This window comes from Oncorhynchus mykiss, chromosome 31, assembly GCF_013265735.2.
Source record: "Oncorhynchus mykiss isolate Arlee chromosome 31, USDA_OmykA_1.1, whole genome shotgun sequence".
In the NCBI taxonomy this organism is placed as follows: domain Eukaryota; kingdom Metazoa; phylum Chordata; class Actinopteri; order Salmoniformes; family Salmonidae; genus Oncorhynchus; species Oncorhynchus mykiss.
Window position 1 is genome coordinate 11,210,115 of NC_050571.1, and position 22,135 is coordinate 11,232,249.

The 22,135-nt window shown below is 44.7% G+C and overlaps 1 protein-coding gene across 13 annotated transcripts in view; it reads right to left on the reverse strand.

The window, feature by feature from the left end:
* Positions 1 to 4,258: 4,258 nt before the first annotated feature.
* Positions 4,259 to 22,135, reverse strand: part of ogt.1 (O-linked N-acetylglucosamine (GlcNAc) transferase, tandem duplicate 1) — a 40,340-nt gene continuing 22,463 nt past the window's right edge. For 7 of the 13 annotated variants that reach the window (XM_036970153.1, XM_036970150.1, XM_036970149.1 and 4 more), the window contains 9 exons: positions 21,342 to 21,467; positions 17,680 to 17,850; positions 11,971 to 12,087; positions 10,981 to 11,151; positions 10,658 to 10,705; positions 10,282 to 10,434; positions 6,570 to 6,822; positions 6,090 to 6,213; positions 4,259 to 5,724 (listed from right to left, as the gene is read on the reverse strand). In XM_036970153.1, coding sequence (XP_036826048.1) covers positions 5,544 to 5,724; positions 6,090 to 6,213; positions 6,570 to 6,822; positions 10,282 to 10,434; positions 10,658 to 10,705; positions 10,981 to 11,151; positions 11,971 to 12,087; positions 17,680 to 17,850; positions 21,342 to 21,467 — 1,344 coding nt within the window. In that variant the 3' untranslated portion in view covers positions 4,259 to 5,543. Of the gene's footprint in view, positions 5,725 to 6,089; positions 6,214 to 6,569; positions 6,823 to 10,281; positions 10,435 to 10,657; positions 10,706 to 10,891; positions 11,152 to 11,970; positions 12,088 to 17,679; positions 17,851 to 21,341; positions 21,468 to 22,135 lie in introns of those variants that run through there. The other 6 variants (XM_036970155.1, XM_036970152.1, XM_036970151.1 and 3 more) reach the window with 3 other exon arrangements.

Genomic DNA, 22,135 nt, shown 5'->3' on the forward strand with positions numbered 1-22,135 from the left:
ATAGGACACTACAGGCTTGGCACACTTGTATTTGGGGAGTTTCTCCCATTCTTCTATGCAGATCCTCTCAAGCTCTGTCAGGTTGGAAGGGGAGCGCTGCTGCACAGCTATTTTCAGGTCTCTCCAGAGATTTTCGATCAGGTTCAAGTCCGGACTGGCTGGGCCATTCAAGGACATTCTGTGTGCTTAGGGTCATTGTCCTGTTGGAAGGTGAACCTTCACCCCAATCTTAGGTCCTGAGCGCTCAGGAGCAGGTTTTCATCAAGGATCTCTCTGTACTTTGCTCTGTTCATCTTTGCGTTGATCTTGTCTAGTCTCCCAGTACCTGCCACTGAAAAACATCCCCACAGCATGAATCGGGCTGTCATGTGTCTTTTACTGAGGAGTGGCTTCCGTCTGGCCACTCTACCATAAAGGCCAGATTGGTGGAGTGCTGCAGAGATGGTTGTCCTTCTGGAAGGTTCCCCCATCTCCACAGAGGAACTCTAGAGCTCTGTGAGAGTGACCATCAGTTTCTTGGTCACCTCCCTGACCAATGCCCTTCTTGCTCAGTTTGGCCAGGCGGCCAGCTCAAGGAAGTGTCTTGGTGGTTCCAAACTTCTTCCATTTAAGAATGATGCACTGTCAACTGTGGGACCTTATATAGACACGTGTTTAGCCCTTACAAATCATGTCCAATCAATTGAATTTACCACTGGTGGACACCAATCAAGTTGTAGAAACATCTCAAGGATAATCAATGGAAACAGGATGCACCTGAGCTCAATTTGGAGTCTCATAGCACAGGTTCTGAATACTTACGTAAATAAGATTTCTGTTTTGTGTTTGATATACATTTGCAAATAAAACATCTAAAAACCCTGTTTTAGCTTTGTCTTTATGGGGTATTATGTGTAGATTGCTGAGGAATATTTTATATTTAATCCATGTAACGTAATAAAATGTAGCGTAACAAAATGTGGAAAAAGTTAAGGGGTCTGAATACTTTCCGAAGGCACTGTACCTACTGTTTCATTTCTAATTGATGTAATCCATTAACACAGTATCTTATCTCATCAAGGGGGGGGAGAAAATATCCCTGAACTGTCCACATCTAAAATGTGTAACTAAATCAAGCTAATCGTGACTGAGTTCATGTTTTAATACAATTGTAGTCTCAAGTTATTTAAAATGACACATTATATTCTTCTTATGGCGACATTTAAGATGAAACGTTTGTAGGAAATATAATTCCACATTCGTGCAGTAAGTATTTTAAAATAATTACCAGCCTTGCTGATAGGTCGATATTTCATTGGGGGATAGAGGACCTAGGTGCTGCTGTCCGGGCTGTGTTCAGTACAAAAAAAACATAGTGGAATGTTCAATTAAATGGAAACGGTGTTGAACGATGAACGAAGTGGAAAAACAGGAAGTGTTGGCTTGTGTGTTCGGCTCATAATCATGTCTGGAACGGCGCAAATGGAATGGCATCAAACACATGGAAACCATATGTTTGATGTATTTGATACCATTCCACTGATTCCACTCCAGCCAATAGCATGAGCCCGTCCTCCCCAATTAAGATGCCACCGGCCTCCTCCAACCTATCCATGCGTTGTAAGATCTGGCTTCTGCAATGTAGTCGAGCAGTAACCCCACCTACACGTGACATGACAGATAAACATGTATTTTCTATACAATACATTTCTTGTCGTTTTCTTTTTCTACAGTTTACCTGCGGTCACATATTTTCATCAAATCTTTTACAACCCTACTCTGGATATGCGAGTTCATTTCTGTTTAGGACTACATGTTCTGTTTCTTTTCTTGGCCTAACTAGATTATCTCAATGAGAATAACCTATATAAATAAAAGGTTGAATGAAAAAAAAAAGCAAGAGCTGTTGCCCATTTATTACAGATTCTCTCTGCTTACGCTTAGAGCATCTTTGGAAGATGTTGGTCATTCAACATTGCTGCTTACCTCTTTTCTTAACATACGTAGACACTGTTATTGTGCTGGAGATAATGCATCGTCCCATCCGAAAGACGGCACCCTACACAGGGCAGTGTCCCCAATCACTGCCCTGGGGCATTGGGTTGAAAAGTGGTAGAGTTGCCCTATCTAAATGGAAGTTTTATTTGTTCTTTATGATTTTGGCTGTTTCACATGAGAGTTTCTACCTGACTATTCAACACCAGTTGTTTAAATAGAGGTCAGACACAAGGTATAGTATTTGAAAGAAGTATATCAATACTACAATAGGTATGCAGGGGGGTCTGCAGGGTGGTCTGCAGGGGGATCTGCAGGGGGGTCTGCAGGGTGGTCTGCAGGGGGATCTGCAGGGGGGTCTGCAGGGGGATCTGCAGGGGGGTCTGCAGGGTGGTCTGCAGGGGGATCTGCAAGGTGGTCTGCAGGGTGGTCTGCTGCTGGCATAAAACGACACATTATATTCTTCTTATAGCGACATTTAAGATGAAACGTTTGTAGGAAATATAATTCCACTAAGTCTGATGGCCTGAAGATAGAAGCTGTTTTTCAGTCTCTAGGTCCCAGCTTCAACACTGAACAAACATAGAAATTCAACATGTAAAGAGTTGGTCCCGTGTTTCATGAGCTGGAATAAAAGATCCCAGAAATGTTCCGTGTGCACAAATGTGTTTACATCCCTGTTAATGAGCATTTCTCCTTTGCCAAGATACATCATCCACCTGACAGGTATGGCATATCAAGAAGCTGATTAAACAGCATGATTATTACGCAGGTGCAACTTGTGCTGGGGACAATAGAAGGCCACTAAAATGTGCATGTGTTTCACAACACAATGACAGATGTCTCAAGTTGAGGGAGCCTGCAATTGGCATGCTGACTGCAGGAACGTCCAACAAAGCAGCCAGAGAATTAAATTGACTACTTTTGTGAGACCACAGGAAGGCAAACATGCAGGCAAAGACACTCTGCAGATTAAAAACTGGCTGAGCAGAAGCTTGCGTTTGCAAAAAGCAAATGCCTGATTTCAATATTTTAAGACAATGAAATATTCTTACAAAAAAAAAAAAACTCTTGTTAAAATGATGTGTATATCCTTTAAGGTGTTTGTGTAATGTGTTATTGTACCTCCTAGCCCAACTGTCCTTTGTATACTCTATATGTTTCCCAATGTACCTATGTATTGACTAATTATTGTTAATAAAAATACAACATCTCTCTTCCGGAGAAGGTTGAAGATATCAGAGACAGTAGACGTATGGTTTAGAAACTCTGCGGTCCTGACAACATAAACCTAGAGAAAATTATATTTGAAAATGCTCTGCAGGTAATTTATACAGTATCTCTGACTACTACATTTCCACCTTATGAATTTGTCGACTCCCAGTCTGCTCAAAATGTCTAGACTACAGTTACTGAACGTGTATGTTACTGAACGAACACCAGCTGCTGCAGACATATCAGTGGTGGAGAGAACAGTAGCAGACATATCAGTGGAGGTGGAGAGAACAGTAGCAGACATATCAGTGGAGGTGGAAAGAACAGTAGCAGACATATCAGTGGAGGTGGAGAGAACAGTAGCAGACATATCAGTGGAGGTGGAGAGAACAGTAGCAGACATATCAGTGGAGGTGGAGAGAACAGTAGCAGACATATCAGTGGAGGTGGAGAGAACAGTAGCAGACATATCAGTGGAGGTGGAGAGAACAGTAGCAGACATATCAGTGGAGGTGGAGAGAACAGTAGCAGACATATCAGTGGAGGTGGAGAGAACAGTAGCAGACATATCAGTGGAGGTGGAGAGAACAGTAGCAGACATATCAGTGGAGGTGGAGAGAACAGTAGCAGACATATCAGTGGAGGTGGAAAGAACAGTAGCAGACATATCAGTGGAGGTGGAAAGAACAGTAGCAGACATATCAGTGGAGGTGGAGAGAACAGTAGCAGACATATCAGTGGAGGTGGAAAGAACAGTAGCAGACATATCAGTGGAGGTGGAGAGAACAGTAGCAGACATAACAGTGGAGGTGGAGAGAACAGTAGCAGACATATCAGTGGAGGTGGAGAGAACAGTAGCAGACATAGCAACAGTTGTCTTGTGTACACCATTCTGAACATTTACAGCAACAGTTCTGTGTCTTGTGTATACATTTTGAAAATCTACATGGTTTTTAAAAAAAAAGTTATACCAAATTGAGAAAAACATCTGTAAGGTGGATGCAGTATTGGGGGAACGTGCCCATACACTACCCTGATTAAAGCAGCAAAACTATCACACATTCCAAGAGGTTTACCATATTTTTCTTTATTTCAACAGAAATGGAGTCCGAGCCCTGCAGCATACCAGACAAAGCTTCAATAAAACAGTTCACAGAAAGACGAGTACAAAACTAAAACTGCTTAGAAAATACTTACGTAGGCCATTCCTGGTTGGAGTGATAAAATCAATCATTATGTAGGGAGAGGTGGGCATAACTAAGGGTGAAAGAAATGGGTCGTACTAACAAGAACCTCCCGTCTGTCCAGTTTATCCATACAGTTTGGTCTTAACCAGCATGGTGAGTGACATCGAACAAGAGGACAAAGCAATTGAGTATATTTTTTTGTTTTCTTACATTGAAACATGACGAAATCCTTAAAGTTGGCATTTGGTGGTGGTGGGGGGGGGGGGGGGGGGGGGTGAAGGGAGTGGTTATGATCTTTCTCTCTGAAATGTGATAATAAACACCAACATCTACTCTCATCCTGAATAACCAATAGCCTAAGAGGAGAAAAACCAAGAGCAGCCGCAAGACTAAAAACAAAATGTTGAAACATGTTTAAGCGGATTCACCGTTTTTAGATCGGAGTTACTAGATGTTCAGACTGCGGTGCAACAGTCCCTTTATACTCTCTCCACATTCAATTATTATATTAACATGGAAAAACATTGATGCAGACTTGTGTAACAAGTCCCATATACACACAGAGAGAAGAAGAGAAAAGGCCACGGGAGTCTCTTCCAGGCGCTGGATGGAGGGCGGGATGGAGAGGGGGAGTGTTCCTCCTCGTCCTCTCCTACCCTGTATGGAAGATGTGGTTTGGGGAAGAGTCTCAGGTGAAGAGCAAAGTGCTTCAGGCTCAGTCTGGCTCAGGGAAACAGACATGGATGGGATATGACTAGAGTGGAGGAGGGGGAAGGTGGGATGAGGTGACGACACGGTGGACACACCTGTAGGCTCTACAACAGAGAAGAGTCCAAGTCACAGGGGAAGGGATGCGGGGTTGAATGGTGCTAAAGAAGAGCAGATGGGCGCGAAGCTTTGGGCAGGATGGGTAGAGTGAAGGGCGAGTGGGGGTCAGAGTTCCAGCCCAGACTCTTCCACTGCTCTGGAGGGGCTGGAGTTTGACAGGGTCAGGTGGTGAGGTTAGAGGTCAGGGTGGGGGGGGACATCTGGTCGGGGGCTGCGTCCCATATAGCACCCTGTTCCTTTTTTGTAGTGCACTACCTTTGTCCAAGTCCTCTTTAGGTCCTGGTCACAAGCAGTGTACTGAATAGGGTGCCATTTGGGACGTACCCCGAGTCCGGGACTTCAGGCGCTCTCGCTGCTCTCGACGGGCTGCAGTTTGACCAGGTGGTCTGGCTTGCCGCCGCCGGCGTGACGCTCCCACATCTGCAGGTAGAGCTTCTCCAGATCCATAGTGTACTGCTTGGTGTTGAACAGAGGGCTGCAGATACGCTGCTTCCACACACGGGACCGGATCATCTTCAGACTGGGGGGGAGAACCGGGTCAGTTACAGCAATGGTGAGAACCGGGTCAGTTACAGCAATGGTGAGAACCGGGTCAGTTACAGCAATGGTGAGAACCGGGTCAGTTACAGCAATGGTGAGAACCGGGTCAGTTACAGCAATGGTGAGAACCGGGTCAGTTACAGCAATGGTGAGAACCGGGTCAGTTACAGCAATGGTGAGAACCGGGTCAGTTACAGCAATGGTGAGAACCGGGTCAGTTACAACAATGGTGAGAAGAGGGAGAGATGCTCAACCACAGAAGAGATGGAGAGACAGATGGAGTGTGAGAAGAGGGGGAGATTTAGAGAGAGCTAGCTGGAGTGTGTGTTGGTCAGAGGTCCTTACTATTCCATGTCACAGCCCAGTTTGACAGCCACGTCCTCATATTCCTGTCTGGTGTGGGCGATGAGCTCGGGACAGCCCAGACACTGTAGCTGAGAGGCTGCCACGCGCGACGCCAGGGTCTCACCTGTATGGTCACACGGCACATTTAAAGATCGACTTGTCGTTCACACACACACACCACTGCTATTACAACACACGGCACATTTAAAGACCGACTTGTCGTTCACACACACACACCACTGCTATTACAACACACGGCACATTTAAAGACCGACTTGTCGTTCACACACCACTGCTATTACAACACACGGAACCGTGCATCCCAATTATCTCTCCTTTCTCCGTAGTTCCCTTCATGCATTAGAACAGGAAATGACTGGGACATAGAAACCCCCTCTAACCGAAGTCAACACGTTCTAATTTATGGAGAGTAGTGAACACTTCAGGAGGAAACGTCTCTGCGATCATACACTGTCTCACCTGGCATGGTAACCATGGGTGTCCCGGCCCAGAGGACGTCCATGCCGGTGGTGTGTCCGTTACAGAGGGGCGTGTCCAGACACACGTCGGCCAGCTGGCCCCGTCTCACGTGCTCCTCCTTGGGCGCCACGGGGGAGAAGATGATGCGGGAGCCGGGCAGGCCGAAGTTCTGGGCGTACTGCTGGATGTTGGGCTCGCCCACCGCAGGGAAACGCAGCAACCACAGAATACTGTTGGGAACACGCTTCAGGATCTACAGGAGAGACCGGAGACGAGGTCAGTAAGAGGTCCTGTGTGTCTGAAACGGAATTTAAATGGCACTACTGTTGACCAGAGCCCCTATATATAGTGCACTACTGTTGACCAGAACCCCTATATATAGTGCACTACTGTTGACCAGAGCCCCTATATATAGTGCACTACTGTTGACCAGAGCCCCTATACATAGTGCACTACTGTTGACCAGAGCCCCTATACATAGTGCACTACTGTTGACCAGAGCCCCTATATAGTGCACTAATGTTGACCAGAGCCCCTATATATAGTGCACTACTGTTGACCAGAGCCCCTATATAGTGCACTACTGTTGACCAGAGCCCCTATATAGTGCACTACTGTTGACCAGAGCCCCTATATATAGTGCACTACTGTTGACCAGAGCCCCTATATAGTGCACTAATGTTGACCAGAGCCCCTATATATAGTGCACTACTGTTGACCAGAGCCCCTATATATAGTGCACTACTGTTGACCAGAGCCCCTATATATAGTGCACTACTGTTGACCAGAGCCCCTATATAGTGCACTAATGTTGACCAGAGCCCCTATATATAGTGCACTACTGTTGACCAGAGCCCCTATATATAGTGCACTACTGTTGACCAGAGCCCCTATATATAGTGCACTACTGTTGACCAGAGCCCCTATATATAGTGCACTACTGTTGACCAGAGCCCCTATATAGTGCACTAATGTTGACCAGAGCCCCTATATAGTGCACTACTGTTGACCAGAGCCCCTATATAGTGCACTACTGTTGACCAGAGCCCCTATATATAGTGCACTACTGTTGACCAGAGCCCCCTATATATATAGTGCACTACTGTTGACCAGAGCCCCTATATATAGTGCACTACTGTTGACCAGAGCCCCTATACATAGTGCACTACTGTTGACCAGAGCCCCTATATATAGTGCACTACTGTTGACCAGAGCCCCTATATATAGTGCACTACTAATGACCAGAGCCCCTATATATAGTGCACTACTAATGACCAGAGCCCCTATATATAGTGCACTACTGTAGACCAGAGCCCCCTATATATAGTGCACTACTGTTGACCAGAACCCCTATATATAGTGCACTACTGTTGACCAGAGCCCCTATATATAGTGCACTACTGTTGACCAGAGCCCCCTATATATATAGTGCACTACTGTTGACCAGAGCCCCTATATATAGTACACTAATGTTGACCAGAGCCCCTATATATAGTGCACTACTGTTGACCAGAGCCCCCTATATAGTGCACTACTGTTGACCAGAGCCCCTATATATAGTGCACTACTGTTGACCAGAGCCCCTATATATATAGTGCACTACTGTTGACCAGAGCCCCTATATATAGTGCACTACTGTTGACCAGAGCCCCTATATATAGTGCACTACTGTTGACCAGAGCCCCTATATAGTGCACTAATGTTGACCAGAGCCCCTATATATAGTGCACTACTGTTGACCAGAGCCCCCTATATATAGTGCACTACTGTTGACCAGAGCCCCTATATATATATAGTGCACTACTGTTGACCAGAGCCCCTATATAGTGCACTACTGTTGACCAGAGCCCCCTATATATATATAGTGCACTACTGTTGACCAGAGCCCCTATATAGTGCACTAATGTTGACCAGAGCCCCTATACATAGTGCACTACTGTTGACCAGAGCCCCCTATATATATAGTGCACTACTGTTGACCAGAGCCCCTATATATATAGTGCACTACTGTTGACCAGAGCCCCTATATATAGTGCACTACTGTTGACCAGAGCCCCTATATATAGTGCACTAATGTTGACCAGAGCCCCTATATATAGTGCACTACTGTTGACCAGAGCCCCTATATATAGTGCACTACTGTTGACCAGAGCCCCTATATATAGTGCACTACTGTTGACCAGAGCCCCTATATATAGTGCACTACTGTTGACCAGAGCCCCCTATATATATATAGTGCACTACTGTTGACCAGAGCCCCTATATATAGTGCACTACTGTTGACCAGAGCCCCTATATATAGTGCACTACTGTTGACCAGAGCCCCTATATATAGTGCACTACTGTTGACCAGAGCCCCTATATAGTGCACTAATGTTGACCAGAGCCCCTATACATAGTGCACTACTGTTGACCAGAGCCCCCTATATATATAGTGCACTACTGTTGACCAGAGCCCCTATATATAGTGCACTACTGTTGACCAGAGCCCCTATATATAGTGCACTACTGTTGACCAGAGCCCCTATATATATAGTGCACTACTGTTGACCAGAGCCCCTATATATAGTGCACTACTGTTGACCAGAGCCCCTATATATAGTGCACTACTGTTGACCAGAGCCCCTATATATAGTGCACTACTGTTGACCAGAGCCCCTATATATAGTGCACTACTGTTGACCAGAGCCCCCTATATATATATAGTGCACTACTGTTGACCAGAGCCCCCTATATATAGTGCACTACTGTTGACCAGAGCCCCTATATATAGTGCACTAATGTTGACCAGAGCCCCTATATATAGTACACTAATGTTGACCAGAGCCCCCTATATATATAGTGCACTACTGTTGACCAGAGCCCCTATATATAGTGCACTACTGTTGACCAGAGCCCCTATATAGTGCACTAATGTTGACCAGAGCCCCTATACATAGTGCACTACTGTTGACCAGAGCCCCCTATATATATATAGTGCACTACTGTTGACCAGAGCCCCTATATATAGTGCACTACTGTTGACCAGAGCCCCCTATATATATAGTGCACTACTGTTGACCAGAGCCCCTATATATAGTGCACTACTGTTGACCAGAGCCCCTATATATATATAGTGCACTACTGTTGACCAGAGCCCCTATATATAGTGCACTACTGTTGACCAGAGCCCCTATATAGTGCACTACTGTTGACCAGAGCCCCCTATATATATAGTGCACTACTGTTGACCAGAGCCCCCTATATATAGTGCACTACTGTTGACCAGAGCCCCTATATATAGTGCACTACTGTTGACCAGAGCCCCTATATAGTGCACTAATGTTGACCAGAGCCCCTATATATATAGTGCACTACTGTTGACCAGAGCCCCTATATATAGTGCACTACTGTTGACCAGAGCCCCTATATATAGTGCACTACTGTTGACCAGAGCCCCTATATAGTGCACTAATGTTGACCAGAGCCCCTATATATAGTGCACTACTGTTGACCAGAGCCCCTATATAGTGCACTACTGTTGACCAGAGCCCCTATATAGTACACTACTGTTGACCAGGGTATAGGGCCTGGTCAAAGCTAGTGCCCCGTCACATAGGAACCAGGGTGCCATTTCAGACACCCTGAGTCAGGAAACAGGGTATTCCTGAAGCAACATGAACATCTCAGACAACAGGATCATGGAGAAAGGGGTTTCTAGCATGATGCTTACATTGGCCCACATCTGCAGGGTGGGAGGGTCGATCTTGTAGAGCTGGTTGAAGTTGCAGTAGACGATGGAGTCTTCAGGCAGGCCGTACTGGGAGCGGGTTGTCACCACGATGGTACGAGGAACCTCCTCTCCTGTAGCCGCCTTGTTGTTGAGCTGAGATGGAGGAGGTTATGATGGAGAGATTTACTATGAGCAGAGAGATAGACGGGGGCAGAGGAGAGGCCAGTGCATAGTGACCGTGTTAACCTTACACCCCTGTTCTGACCCCTGTTCACTACAGTACTGGAACCGCTTTCCCAGGTGTCAAATTCCCCAAAAGTAGACATGCAAGTGACCCAATGTCTTTATCCAGTACTAGCCAGTCTTTGTATCATACCTGGAGGGATACAGACCCTGATAATACAACCTCCTCCCCTGGAAGTATCTGAAAACACAGTATACATGAGATGTAACACTACAGACCCTCGTCATGTCACATGGCTGGGATCAAAGGTCAACCACACAGGGACCTCACTGCTTCACTCCAAACAGCAAAATAACAGCATGGCACTCACTCTTATCCATTTCCTGTGTGTGTATGTGTGTGCGCGCGCGCGTCTCCCTCCAGTACCTGTGTGGTGGCCAGTCCCCCCTCCAGTACCTGTGTAGTGGCCAGTCTCCCTCCAGTACCTGTGTGGTGGCCAGTCCCCCCTCCAGTACCTGTGTGGTGGCCAGTCCGTTGCTGACAGTGAATCCGTTGATGGTGACCTGAATCTGTCCCTGGTTGATCATGTTGATGATGGCCTCAGCTGCTGTGTTCATGGGGATGACGGGCATGGACAGAGCCCCGTTGGTTTCTGCTGCGCCACTCTCCTCAATGGAACACTTCATCTGGACAGGAAGGAAGGAAGGAAGGAAGGAAGGAGTCAGTGATCTACAAAGCATTTGCATCATACTTTCTGGAGGATAAGGGCAGGTCTTCACTGTTCAAATTTAAAGGACACGACAAGGAACAGACACTGGACTACGAACTACTTTTCCAATAGTTCATAGCCCAATATAAATATGTTCACAGAACATTCACCATGTCACTGTCTCACCTTGACGTCAGACAGGCTTGTTCAGGAAGGGTTAGGGCTATTCACCATGTCACTGTCTCACCTTGACGTCTGACAGGCTTGTTCAGGAAGGGTTAGGGCTATTCACTATGTCACCGTCTCACCTTGACGTCTGACAGGCTTGTTCAGGAAGGGTTAGGGCTATTCACTATGTCACTGTCTCACCTTGACGTCTGACAGGCTTGTTCAGGAAGGGTTAGGGCTATTCACTATGTCACCGTCTCACCTTGACGTCAGACAGGCTTGTTCAGGAAGGGTTAGGGCTATTCACTATGTCACTGTCTCACCTTGACGTCTGACAGGCTTGTTCAGGAAGGGTTAGGGCTATTCACTATGTCACTGTCTCACCTTGACGTCTGACAGGCTTGTTCAGGAAGGGTTAGGGCTATTCACTATGTCACTGTCTCACCTTGACGTCTGACAGGCTTGTTCAGGAAGGGTTAGGGCTATTCACTATGTCACTGTCTCACCTTGACGTCTGACAGGCTTGTTCAGGAAGGGTTAGGGCTATTCACTATGTCACCGTCTCACCTTGACGTCAGACAGGCTTGTTCAGGAAGGGTTAGGGCTATTCACTATGTCACTGTCTCACCTTGACCACCTTAACGTCAGGCAGGCTGTCCAGGAAGGCCTTGAGGTCGATACCATTCAGAACGATGCGGTTGTCAAAGATGTGGCCGTTTGACTTGAAGTCAATCACCGCCTTTTTCTGTTGAAGAAAATAAAAAGAATACTGGAGGTGAAGAGGTGAACTGCATGTGAAGTCGGGGTTGAAGACCTAAAAGCATTATTTTTCATTCATCAAAGCACACCTTTTTTCCTTTCAGATCTCAGTTTATTTTTATGTAAGCTTTCCGTAAGAAGGGGAAACCCATTGAGGCCAGGGTCTCATTTTCAAGGGTGCCCTGGGAATAATAATTACCGCCATAGCACACAAGAGAGCATTGACAACGCAAGAAAAGCCCATTGGGCCTCCATCACCGGAATGCTAACAAAATTAGCACAAACTAATAGCGAAGTCACATAGCCATCGTTAGCTGAAGGAAAACAAACACACTTTTTGCACAGTCAAATCCAGTTCAAAGTTACACAAGCAGAGCTAGTAGCTACCGAATGCCATTGTCAGTGAGTGTGGACATTTACACGCTTAAGTGAATGAGAGAAATTGTGCAAATGAACAAAGTTGTGATGCATGCTTTTTTCAGAAGGAAGAGCAGCATGTTCACCTGAAGCAGAGGGGAGAAGAAAATACTATTAGGAAGCACAAGGGGAGGGAAAATGGCAGCTGTACAGATAACCCATCCAGAGCTCACTAGACGTCTGGCTTTAAGCCAGAAGATATCTGATGTCAAACATTTAGTAGTAAATCTAATTTTATTGGTCACATATTTAGCAGATGTAATTGCAGGTGTAGCTGTCTCCACTCTCTGTACTGATGTTTTGCCTGTTTGATTTGATATGGAGGGAATAACTACAGGTTGTATTCAGCCATATTCCCAGTCTGGGAACCACCTTGCCATGGTTAAATGCAGAGGTTCGCACTTTCAGTTTTGCACAAATGCTGCCATCTATCCACGGTTTCTGGTTTGAGTAGGATTTAATAGTCACAGCGGGTACAACATCTCCTATACACTTCCTGATTAACCCAGACACCGTATCTGTGCATTTGTCAATGTTATTCTCAGAGGCTACCCGGATCACATCAGTCCGCATGTGCAAAACGATCTTAGAGCATGGATTCCGATTGGTTAGGCCAGCGTTGAATAGACCTTAGCACAGGTACTTCCTGTTTGAGTTTCTGCCCATAGGAAGGGTGGAGCAAAACAGAGTTGAGATCAGATTTGCCGTACTACAGTACTAACATGTTGGTAGAATTTCAGAAGCGTTTCCCTCAAATTTGCTTTGTTAAACCTCAGCTACAATAAATGCAGCCTCAGGATATGTGGTTTCCAGTTTGCATAAAGTCTAGTGTGATTCCTTAAGGGCCGTCGTGGTATCGGCTTTAGGGGGATGATACAAGAAATTTCCCTTGGGAGGAAATACAGTCGGCATTTGATTGTGAGGTATTTTCGGTCGGGTTAACAAAAGGACTTGAGTTTCTGTACGTTGTCACAATCACACCATGAGTAGTTAATCATGAAACATACACCACCATCTTTCTTCTTCCCGGAGAGCTCTTTATTCCTGTCTGCGCAATGTACTGAGAACACAGATGGCAGTATGGATTGGGACAGTATATCCCGAGAGGGCCATGTTTCTGTGAAACAGAGTAAATCCCTGACGTCTCTCTGGAAGGAGATCCTCGCCATGAGCTCAATACTGTGGAACTCTTAAAGAGATGGGTATGATGAATATCTGGAGAGAGACTAATAGCTAATCCATGGACTATACATGCTACTTCAATATCCATAACACCTACTCTCGTATAGAGAGGTTTCCATAAAGTCTGCCACTTCTACAAAATCGGACACACAGCACTTTCAGATCACGTCTTTGTCCACCCCGACCTCTAAAAACATCCCGAGGTCAAAGAGCTGGAAATTCAACAGCTCCATGTTATCAAACGAAGCATTCCATACATCGGTTACTACATGGATAGACAACTACAAACAACGTCTCTCCCATTTCTCCGGCCAATGTGGGACGCTGCCAAAGCCACACTTAAGAGGTCATCTAATTGCATATGCTTCCTCTAAGAACAAGGCAATGAAAGCACACAGATTAGATCTTCAGGGAGTTGGAACACAGCGAAAAAGTACATAAATAATCCCCAGGCAGCACCTCCTGGAGTCAACTTAAAGTAGCCAAAGCTAAACTAAACTTGGACTATACTCAGGAGATGTACTAAAACAGAAAAACCATGAGTATAGCAATAGGCCCAGCAGACTGCTTGCCAATTTAAAAAGAGCAGTCAGAGCGTACAATCATCGCCATCTGAACAGCAGATGACGAGTTCACATACGATCCAAATAAAATGCATTTAACTTTCCATGATTTGTACTGCAAATTATATACTTCTGAGAGAACACATACAGATGCAGAATTCCATTCCTTCCTAGAGCGATACTCGCAACCAAAACTATCAGACCCACCAAGAGCTCAACTCCCCTTTCACTCCTGAGATCGAAGCAATCATCTCCATGCCACCTAACAAGTCCCCAGGCCCAGATGGATTTCCCCAGAGAGTTCTACAAAGCTTTTTGGCCCCAGCTTAGCCCTATTTTCATGCAGGATGATTTTTTTTTTGCAAAAACGGGAGCTCTCCCAGACTATTAGTGTTGTTAAAAACGGGAGCTCTCAAAGACTATGTTCACAGCCCTCATTACAGCGTTGCTATAAAAGACAAGGACCCTCTATCCTGCACGTCCTTCCGGCCCATTCTGACTATAAAATAACTACCAAATTGCTCGGCAAAAGACGAAAACACTTCCTCCCAAAGTAATAAAAGCGTATCAAACTATATTTATTAGAAACATTTACTCTTCATTCACCATCTTTTTTTAGATTATAGATCAAGTAAAACGCACAGAAGACCACTGTCCTGCTGTCGTCACTGGATGTTGAGAAGGTGTTGGGACAGGACGGAGTGGAACTGTTCTCAGTCTTAGAAAAGTTCAATATGGGCCCAAACTTTATTAAATGGATTAAGTCCTTATATTCTCACCCAAATGCCATGGCGAGTACTAACGGTCTGAATTCTGAGATTCCCTTTGGGACGTGGCACAAGGCAAGGAAGCTCACTGTCGCCCCTGCTCTATTGGTTGGGGGCAGAGTTGATAAGGCACAATCCAAGTATTATGGGTGTTTCTGCAGGCGGCCTTCAGCACAAGATTTCGTTCTACGCGGATGATGTCTTGCTCTACATACCCAACCCCGAGAAATCCCTCCCATTTTAGACAAATGCATAGTACGGCAAGTTTTCACGATATAAGACACATTTGAACAAATCCATTGTTTCCCCTCTCAATCTTACACTCACCAGCTCTATGAAGACACTGTCCGTTCCAATTGGAGACCGGGGTTTCAATGCCTTGGGATCTTTGTAACACCGCTCAATTAATATTCATTAATAACTTAAGTGAAGTGGGAAACATAGCCAAAACCTTAGAGATTTACAGCACCCGACAAGCATGGAAGGTCTGTAGGAAATACTTTTTGCCATTTCCTCAGATATGCTCTCATTCGCCAATAGCATGCAACCCAGACTTGCCAAAAGCCCTGAGTGATGCCAACTTTCATCTTTGGCGTACTCTATCGATCGGGACTGTTTCATCACAACACAACTACACGGACATCCTTTCAAGAGCTCTGCAGCGAATCCAATGTGCTCCAAAAAATATATATAATGTGTGCGTGTATGGACACATGTATACACACATAGAAATTAGACAATTTCCTCATTGGACTTCCAAGGGGAGGTTTGGAGCACAGCTGAATGAAGTTGAGACCCTTCTTGCTACAGCACAATCCATCAAAGGCCAAATCTCCTTTATCTATAGACTCCTTTGAGAATGGCGGCTCCTCTTTTACTACGATGAAAATAATCTGGGAAAAGGACCTTGGTCTGACTATCAGTGATGAGTTATAGGCGGGTGTTTGCGACATGGTATACTGCTCCTCTACCAATGTAACAAATTAAAGAATCTAAATTACACATTTTATAACAGCCCAGTGAGACTCCATCGAATGAATACAGACATTTCTCCTGATTGTAAAATATGTACCTGTTCTTAGTTATGTTTTTCAATGTGCGTTTTTTTTTAAAAATGAGGGAGTTCAAGGTGCAGATCTTCAGGGTCAATTCTACGAGACTTGGAGAAAAACAAACTTGGTTTTATCACCATTTAGCAATCATTTAAGATCGGCCAAGCCAAGCTGGTCTTTAACCAGCTAAATGTCATCTACATAATGCCCCAAAGTCATTCATTATCATAAGGCCATGAACAATAATTAATGCTGCATACTTTCTGATAGAAATAACTATACATTTATCTGAGGAGTATTCACTTGAAGACAAGCACAAAGTTACAAATATGAAACATTTTACGATGCATTTCCTATTCAACAATAATGTATGAATAAGGTTTGAAATGACATATGCTTTCTAAATAAAGCATTATAAAAACGACTAATTGTACAATTTTGCCTTCCTTATAACTGTAAAGTACATATTTGTATGTTTAGTGTTAGAGAGAATAGAAAATATGCACAAAGGTCTCTCTTGATTAAAACGTCTGCCCACATCGCTGCGAACGTCTCAGGGCTCTAGCTTGGCTTCCTGAACTCGCCATTAATCTCATACTCATCTTGTCCGTCCGTCTATGATAAACAGAAAGTGTTTTGTTCTATTCATTATTTTACATGAATGGGCTGTAACGATGTAACTATTGCAGGAATGTGCTTTGTCAGTGGCTGCGATGTAGGGTTGAGTTAATGGACAGTCGGAAGAGCGAATGAAATGGTAGGAGGGACATCCCAGCTTCAAGTGGTTTCAGATTTCACATCCTACGTCACAGGCTCATTTAAATATTAAAAATAAAACAAATAAACTGTCCGTGGGAAACAGGGCTATCGTTCAATGCAGGCCATTCTGATCCACAGATCGATTTAAGCAACATTGACGGTCGGAACCGGTAACAGGAGCACTTTGGTCCCCAAAACAGGGGACCTTACATCTAAGAGGTTTTAAATGGTCTGCTGCTCTGTAGGGGAATAACAAACCAGCACAGTCCCATGTATTAATAAAAAGCTACAAACCAACATTATTAAACATAAATAGTGTATAATAAAGGGCCTAGTATTGAGCCAGGCTGTTGCTCTCGACCAATTACTACACCTTTATATGTAAATTCACTGCACTGATATCCTTGATGCTGAAACTTGACCTTTGACTCAGAAAAACATATACAGAAAAAAAAAATAACCTTTATGTATATATGCACATTATTTTATTGCTCTAGGGAAGTAATTTACTATGCATAGACCCCCCCCCCACTCCCACTCCATGTGATGTGCAATGCACAGAACACAAGAAGAATTGTAATTATCATAGTGAATTATTGTAATGTTTGTGCGCCAACTAAACCCATAAGGGATGTGTTGCCAACTGGCGATTTGACACGAAAATAAAATTCATTCATTCACAGGAAACATGACAAGGACAAAACAGTCCCTCCAGGATTCCCTGATATATTATGTGAGGGCTTGCAAATTTGACCTATCACTGCACATTAGCAACATAATAACGTTCAAGTCAAGCCACTCAACAAACGTTTATTTACTTGATAAACAGGAATCTCACCTTGAGGTGGGGGAACATGTTAGCGTGGTCTCCGATGAAGAAGGTGTGTGGCATGTAGGCTAGTTTCTCAGAGTACTGCTCTGCCACCTCGAAGGGGGACGTCTCCTTGTCTGACACAATGTAGTCCATGAAAGGAGCTCCGCTGGTCCCCGGGTAGCCCAGCCACATACACTGAGAAGGAGAGAACAGTTGGCACAGTCAACTTTATTTGGACATTATATCCCAGCTGTGGTGTAGGGACTTTTTTTTGATGAGGGAGCGCACTTAAATAAAAAAATAATTCAAAGTTTAATGACAGATGTAGCCTACTGAATATCATTGTAGAACAGGCCTACCCCCAAATATGTTGTCTCAAGAAAATGTGACATTTTTAATACCCTCAAAACACCAAGTAAGGCGTAACTAGTTTCCAAATAGGCCATCACTGTCAATCGTAAATTATAATTCTTCATGTGTTAACGATGAAATGTCCAAACGGAATGCCTGCCAATCATATGATCTCAATCAGTTTCATGGAAATATGCTGTTAGATCATCTTGAATTACTTTGTGAGCAAAAAATAAGATTTTGTTAAAATATCAGCCTTTCTTCTAGGCCTCTTTTGTTTCAGTTAAAGCATAGTGTACAAAACATTAGGAACAGCTGCTCTTTCCATGACAGACTGACCAGGTGAACTCTACGATCCCTTAATGATGTCACCTGTTAAATACACTTCAATCAGTGTAGATGAAGGGGAGGGAACAGGTTACAGAATGATTTTAAATCCTCGAGACACGGATTTTGTGTGTGTGCCATTCAGAGGGTGAATGGGAAAGACAAAAGATTAAAGTGCCTTTGAACAGGGTATGGCAGGCGCACCGTTTTGAGAATGTCAAGAACTGCAACGCTGCTGGGTTTTTCCACACTCAGTTTCCTGTGTGCGTCAAGAATGTGCTATCGCCCCAAGTACTTCTAGCCAACGTGAAAACTGTGGGGAAACGTTGGAGTCAACATGGTCCAGAAACCCTGTGGAATTTATTTGACATCTTGTAGAGTTCATGCCCTGACGAATTAAAGGTTCTGAAAAAGGGGGTGCAACTCAAAAATACGGACACCCCTTCAAATCAGTGGATTCGGCCATTTCAGCCACACCTATTGATGGCAGGTGTATAAATACAGTTGAAGTCGTAAGTTTACATACATTTAGGTTGGAGGCATTAAAACTCGCTTTTCAACCACTCCACAAATTTCTTGTTAACAAACTATAGTTTTGGCAAGTCGGTTAGGACATCTACTTTGTGCATGACACGTAATTTTTCCAACAATTGTTTACAGACAGATTATTTCACTTATAATTCACTGTGTATCACAATTCCAGTGGGTCAGAAGTTTACATACACTAAGTTGACTGTGCCTTTAAACAGCTTGGAAAATTCCAGAAAATGATGTCATGGCTTTAGAAGCTTCTGATAAATGATGTCAATTAGCCTGAGTCAATTGGAGGTGTACCTGTGGATGTATTTCAAGGCCTACCTTCAAACTCAGTGCCTCTTTGCTTGACATCATCGGACAATCAAAAGAAAATCAGCCAAGACCAATTTCCAAACACCAATGGGAGCAATTTCCAAACGCCTGACGGTACCACGTTCATCTGTACAATATTACGCAAGTATAAACACCATGTGACCACGTAGCCAAACACCTGACGGTACCACGTTCATCTGTACAATAGTACGCAAGTATAAACACCATGTGACCACGTAGCCAAACGCCTGACGGTACCACGTTCATCTGTACAATAGTACGCAAGTATAAACACCATGGGACCACTCAGCCGTCATACCGCTCAGGAAGGAGACGCGTTCTGTCTCCTAGAGATGAACGTACTTTGGTGCAAAAAGTGCAAATCAATCCCAGAACAACAGCAAAGGACATTGTGAAGATGCTGGAGAAAACAGGTACAAAAGTATCTATATCCACAGTAAAACGAGTCCTATATCGACATAACCTGAAAGGCCTCTCAGCAAGGAAGAAGCCACTGCTCCAAAACCTACATTAAAAAGCCAGACCACGGTTTGCAACTGCACATTCGAGCAAAGATCGTACTTTTTGGCGAAATGTCCTCTGGTCTGATGAAACAAAAATAGAACTGTTTGGCCATAATGACCATCGTTAGGTTTGGAGGACAAAGGGGGAGGCTTGTAAGCCGAGGAGCACCATCCCAACCGTGAAGCACGGGGGTGGCAGCATCATGTTGTGGGGGTGCTTTGGTGCACTTCACAAAATAGATGGCATTATGAGGATGGAAAATTGTGTGGATATATTGAAGCAACATCTTAAGACATCAGTCAGGAAGTTAAAGCTTGGTCGCAAATGACTCTTCCAAATGGACAATGACCCCAAGCATACTTCCACATTTGTGGCAGGACAACAAAGCCCTGACCTCAATCCTATAGGAAATGTATGGGCAGTGTGTGCTAGCAAGGAGGCCTACAAACCTGACTCAGTTACACCAGCTCTGTCAGGAGGAATGGGCCAACATACACCCAACTTATTGTGGGAAGCTTGTGGAACTTCTGACCCACTGAGAATGTGATGAAAGAAATAAAAGCTGAAATAAATAATTCTCGACTATTATTCTAACATTTCACATTCCTAAAATAAAGTGGTGATCCTAACTGACCTAAGACAGGGAATTTTTACTAGGATTAAATGTCAGGAATTGTAAAACTGAGCTTAAATATATGTAAACTTCCGACTTCAACTGTATGTGTGTGTGTATTATATATATATATATTTAAAAATCAAGCACACAGCCATGCAATCTCCATAGACAAACATTGGCAGTAGAATGGCCTTAAGAACTCAGTGACTTTCAACGTGGCACAGTCATAGGATGCCACCTTTCCAACAAGTCAGTCACAGTTCTGCCCTGGTCAACTGTAAGTGCTGTTATTGTGAAGTGGAAAAGTCTAGGTGCAACTACGGCTCAGCAGCGAAGCGGTAGGCCACACAAGCTCACAGAACGAGGACGCCGAGTGCTGAAGCCCGTAAATATTGTCTGTTGTTCTGTTGCAACACTCACTACCAAGTTCCACACGGCCTCTGGAAGCAACATCAGCACAGGAACTGTTCATTGGGAGCTTCATGAAATTGGTTTCCATGGCCTAAGATCACCATGTGCAATGCCAAGCGTCGGCTGGAGTGGTGTAAAGCTCGCTGCAACTGGACTCAGGAGCAGCGTAAAACGCTGTCTGTAGAGTGATGAATCTTACTTCTCCATCTGGCAGTCTGACAGACCAACCTGGGGTTGGCGGATGTCGAGAGTTCGCTACCTGCTCCAATGCAGTGCCAACTGAAGTTGGAATAATGGTCTGGGGCTGTTTTTCATGGTTTGCACTAGGCCCCTTAGTTACATCGAAGGGAATCGTCACGCCGCAGCATGCATTTCATTCTGTTATTCAATACGTTTGTATGGTCAAATAGCAGTAAGGCCGATTACAATTTGTTTTATACTTAGAGTATTAAAATACTAAATCAAATAGCAAAAGGATGGTTGGTATGACCTTAAAACAATTAAATGCAGCTCATTAAACATGGCACAAACACTTCACATGTTGCGTTTCTATTGCTGTTCAGTATAGAAATGAACACGGCTAAATGAAGCCTGATTATCATCTCACCTGGATGGGAGCGGGGCGCAGGGCAAACAGCTCGTTGCGGGCTCCTTTGGTATAGCCGTTCATATTCACCAGGATGTGGAGTCCATCCTGATGGATCCTGTCTGCTGCCTTACCGTTACACGGGAGCTGACGGTGGGGAGTAGAGGAGATGGAGGGGAGAGACAGGAGTAGAGGAGATGGAGGGGAGAGACAGGAGTAGAGGAGATGGAGGGGAGAGACAGGAGTAGAGATGGAGGGAGAGACAGGAGTAGAGATGGAGGGAGAGACAGGAGTAGAGATGGAGGGAGAGACAGGAGTAGAGATGGAGGGAGAGACAGGAGTAGAGATGAGGGAGAGACAGGAGTAGAGATGAGGGAGAGACAGGAGTAGAGATGAGGGAGAGACAGGAGTAGAGATGAGGGAGAGACAGGAGTAGAGATGAGGGAGAGACAGGAGTAGAGGTGAGGGAGAGACAGGAGTAGAGATGAGGGAGAGACAGGAGTAGAGGTGAGGGAGAGACAGGAGTAGAGATGAGGGAGAGACAGGAGTAGAGGTGAGGGAGAGACAGGAGTAGAGGTGAGGGAGAGACAGGAGTAGAGATGAGGGAGAGACAGGAGTAGAGATGAGGGAGAGACAGGAGTAGAGATGAGGGAGAGACAGGAGTAGAGATGAGGGAGAGACAGGAGTAGAGGTGAGGGAGAGACAGGAGTAGAGGTGAGGGAGACAGGAGTAGAGGTGAGGGAGAGACAGGAGTAGAGATGAGGGAGAGACAGGAGTAGAGATGAGGGAGAGACAGGAGTAGAGATGAGGGAGAG